We start from the raw sequence: 3,861 nt of genomic DNA, 5'->3' as shown, positions 1-3,861 counted from the left end.
TGCCCTTGCAGTCAGTCATTCAGTCACAAATATTTATGGGGGGGGGTCCCTACTGGAATGGAAGTTCTCTGGGGGCATCGTGAGATAAAACACAATTGCTACCCTAAAAGAACTTCGAATTTCCTTGAGAAAGCAAGGCTAGTATACATGAATATAATTCAATGTATGCAGTAGGCTGAATGCTAACAGATGTCAGGAAAGAGAGCAACTGGTATGGGCTAGATGTGATGGTTGAAAATTGGTAATTCCTCACACTGATTGAAAACCTCTTACATTTTGAAACCTCCAAGAATGGAAATTTCACATTTTTCCTAGGTGATCTCCACCAGTGTTTAATAAATCCTTTCTTGAAGCCTTTTTTGAGTCACACTGTCATCTTTGACTGTGGCCAATTTATGACTTTGTAGGTCCAAGGATGGTCAGCCTTTGCTTCCCCAATAAAGCACCAGCTCCATTCGCTTCCTTTTGTACCGGAGGAGGAAGGATGAGAGGGGTCATGGTGTTTGGTCCTGGTTATCCTTCCATTCCTCAGGGTCCAGGGTCCCTCTCTGGGACCGTCATGGTGGCACAGGCAGGAGAAGAACCCTCTTGGAGTATCTTCCTCTCCACATGGGGCAGCTGATCTGGCTGGAGGCTCAGCTCCAGCAAATGTGTCACCTGAATCAAGGTGACTCCTGGGGCCTTTTCTGTCTCCTGAGCTGCAAAGACAGAGACACTGTGAGGGCAGTGGGTACTGAATTTGATTCCTCAAGAATCACCCCCATCCACCACAAGCTTTCAAGAGCACCCTGAGCCCCTTAGGTTAACACCAATTGGGTCTGAGAATCTTAGCTTCCTCCACTCGCTCCCCCAAAAATCTCACCCTTTCTTCGCCAGATATAACACCACGAAGTTTAGACTCATTTTAGGGATATTTAAACCTGAGCTTGTTGCTGTAAGAGACTTTCAGATGAGCCATGCCAAGGGTGCAAATGTAGTCTGGTCCCACATCTGAGCCCTGCACTCCTGCTACCTGCTGCTGGGGGTGCTCATATGGTTCATACGCCTATGGTTGCCATAGGTCTTGCCATCTTCAGAAGAGCTTCTCCTTAAGCTCTGGGATGCCACTGAAACAACAACCCCCTGGAGATGGGCTAGGAGACACCTGATTGGTGGTGTTGCTCTTATGCCAACCAGGGGCAAAGCAGATGGACAGTTCTTAGTTCATCCTAGCTTGATGCCTGTGTTGGTGGCCAGAGCTGTTTGATGCCTGAGGCACATAAAATAATAAATAAATCACACACACACACATATATATATGGCATGATGCATGAAATTCGTGCAAGAGTAGGCCTTCCTTCCCCCCCTCCCCGCCTCTGCCGGCACCTGCTTCCCTCTGGCACCCGGGACCTGAGCTTCCCTTTGTAACCCCGCTTCATCCGGAAGGTCGTCCTGTCTAATTAGCATATTGCACTTTTATTATTATAGATATATGAAGCCAAGACCAAGAATGGTTAAATGGCTCAGGCTAGAACTTACCATTTCTACATCTAGAAGTCCTGGCACCAACTTTCACCCAACCCTGTCCTGAGGGTGTCAGATGGGAGCAAGCCCCCTCCTCCCCAGCCTTGGGGCTACTGAAACTCAACTCACAAGTCCTCTTTCTCTGCAGCTTCCTTTGCAATAGAACAAGAGCCACAAGCGCAAGTGGGCACAGCACCGTGGAGACGGGAGTCAGCATCCGAGAGATGTTTTTCTCTTCTGGAGAAGCACTGGAGTGCAAGTAGCAGGGGTGGGGAGGAGAAGAGCACCAGACATGTGAGGTTAGAGCTGACTAGGAGACTGTAGACCATTTGGCCCTCAACCCTCATTTTATAGTTGAGAAGCTGAGGCCAAGGTGAGTTGGCTGTCCTCATTCCCATGACAGATTAGTAGCAGAACTGGGACCGGAAGCCCTGTCTTCAGGTTCCCCAACCCTGACTCCTTTTCCCAACTCCCCCACCTGTGTGGGCCCCTCTACTGAGCTATAGTGGGAAAGAGGATTGGATGAGAGTCAGGGAATCCAAACTTGGCATTTGGCTCTGCCACAATTTTTCCTTCTGGGTTCAGCAAGTCACCTCCTCTCTAGAGCTTTTGTTCCCACCTTTAAAAAAAAGTCCCACCCTAACATGTGTGGCTCAGTTGGTTGGGCTCTGTCCCATGCATTGGGAAGTTGCTGGTTCAATTCCCAGTCAAGGCCACATGCCTGGGCTGCGGCCTTGATCCCTGATAAGGGGTGTGCAGAAGGCAGCCGATCGATGTTCTGCTCTCACTCAATGTCTCCCTCTCTCTCCCCCTCCTTTTCTCTCTTTCTAAAAAAATCAATAAAAACTAATAAATAAATAAGTAAATGAATAAATAAATAAAATTTAAAAGTCCCAAAGTTTCCATTGTTTAGATTTTTCTTGAAAACCACATGGAAATACTGATTCTTCTAGCATGGACCTCGAATGAGGGAGGATGGGTGATTTTCTGTCCCTTGCTCTTTACTGTCTTGTGGTTACAGAAGGAAAGAAGTGAGTAGATGGAGACGGGAACAAGAGTCAGCTCACTGAGGGGAGCGCCAGAGGAAAGGGCAGGTGTGGAACCCCAACCGACAGAAGGGCCTGGGGCTTTACCTCTTCTTGGAGGACCCCCTGCCTGGGGGCCTTAGGGGTCCTGCTGCCAGGTCCTGGCTTGGTGCTGTTTGGGGACCACTGCCTCCAGCAGGCATGTCTAGGTCCCCTTCAGTGCTCCCTTCGGCAGATGGCATCTCTGTGCTGGTGGGCCCCCAGGCCCGCACACCTGCAGCTCCAGTAGTCCCTTCAATGGAGCCCGGGGCTTGTGGCGTAGAAGCCAAGCTTGCTTCTTGGTGGGTTTCCCACACCAGTTTTTCTGAGGCCAGTGTTGATGGCCTGATGGACTTCATGATGGTCCAGTCTGTAGCCAGCGCTATTTTGACCCTTTCTGCTTCCTCTCTTGGCCTAGTGGCCTCAGTGGTTGTCTCTCTCCTCTCCTCTCTGGCCCCAGCTCTGTTTGTTGCTGAGCTCCTGGTGCCCCACAGCCGATCATGTTCCACTGTATCGGGCATCCCTCCGACTGCTGAAGCCGGACTCTCCGGAATAGGGATGGTGGCCCAGCTGGAACTCTCTACCTGGCTAACTGTCCCTGCAGCTACCACCCCAGGGGTTCCTGGGGTTTGCATTCCCTTAGCTGAAGCTGTTCTTTTGCTGGTTTCTGGAGTCAGAGCAGCTCTGTCCCATTCTGTCCTCCGCCTTTCTATAGTCTGGGTGGTTCCCGGGGCCCATCTGTTGGCCGCTGGAGAGGCTGTTCCGAAGGATCTCCTGACGAGCTCACTGGCAGCTGACATTGCTCTGGGGCTGGGACTGGGAGAGCCTGGGTGAAGAGCAGAAGGAAACGTGGGAAGGCTATCTGCGGCCACAGGGTTTAGCAAAGGATGCCAGGCTGCAGGCATGCGCTACATGCAATGCAACCTCACGAGGTGACACGGTCTTTGGCCAATCTGTCGGATAAAATTAAAATTTGGGAAAACCAGACGTATTCTCTAGTCCAGCCGTGAGCAAACTACGGCCCGCGGGCCGGATCCGGCCCGTTTGAAATGAATAAAACTATTGAAATAAAAGACCGTACCCTTTTATGTAATGATGTTTACTTTGAATTTATATTAGTTCACACAAACACTCCATCCATGCTTTTGTTCCGGCCCTCCGGTCCAGTTTAAGAACCCATTGTGGCCCTCAAGTCAAAAAGTTTGCCCACCCCTGCTCTAGTCTGTTGCAAATATTGACATTTGATGGTCCTATCTCCCCTTTTCTGCCCACGGCCGTAAGCAGCCGCATTATC

The 3,861-nt window shown here is 50.3% G+C and overlaps 1 protein-coding gene across 1 annotated transcript in view; it reads right to left on the bottom strand.

Moving 5' to 3' along the window:
• Positions 1–450: 450 nt before the first annotated feature.
• The window catches only part of FCAMR (Fc fragment of IgA and IgM receptor), a 10,037-nt gene continuing 6,626 nt past the window's right edge, over positions 451–3,861 (bottom strand). Inside the window, exons 4-6 of the mRNA XM_015569210.1 lie at positions 2,689–3,393; positions 1,633–1,773; positions 451–698 (exon numbers count right to left, since the gene is read on the bottom strand). Coding sequence (XP_015424696.1) covers positions 529–698; positions 1,633–1,773; positions 2,689–3,393 — 1,016 coding nt within the window. The 3' untranslated portion in view covers positions 451–528. The remainder of the gene's footprint in view (positions 699–1,632; positions 1,774–2,688; positions 3,394–3,861) is intronic.

This window comes from Myotis davidii, unplaced genomic scaffold (assembly GCF_000327345.1).
Source record: "Myotis davidii unplaced genomic scaffold, ASM32734v1 scaffold710, whole genome shotgun sequence".
Lineage (NCBI taxonomy): Eukaryota > Metazoa > Chordata > Mammalia > Chiroptera > Vespertilionidae > Myotis > Myotis davidii.
Note: the sequence above shows the minus strand (reverse complement) of the source record. Positions and strands in the feature narration are given on the sequence as shown.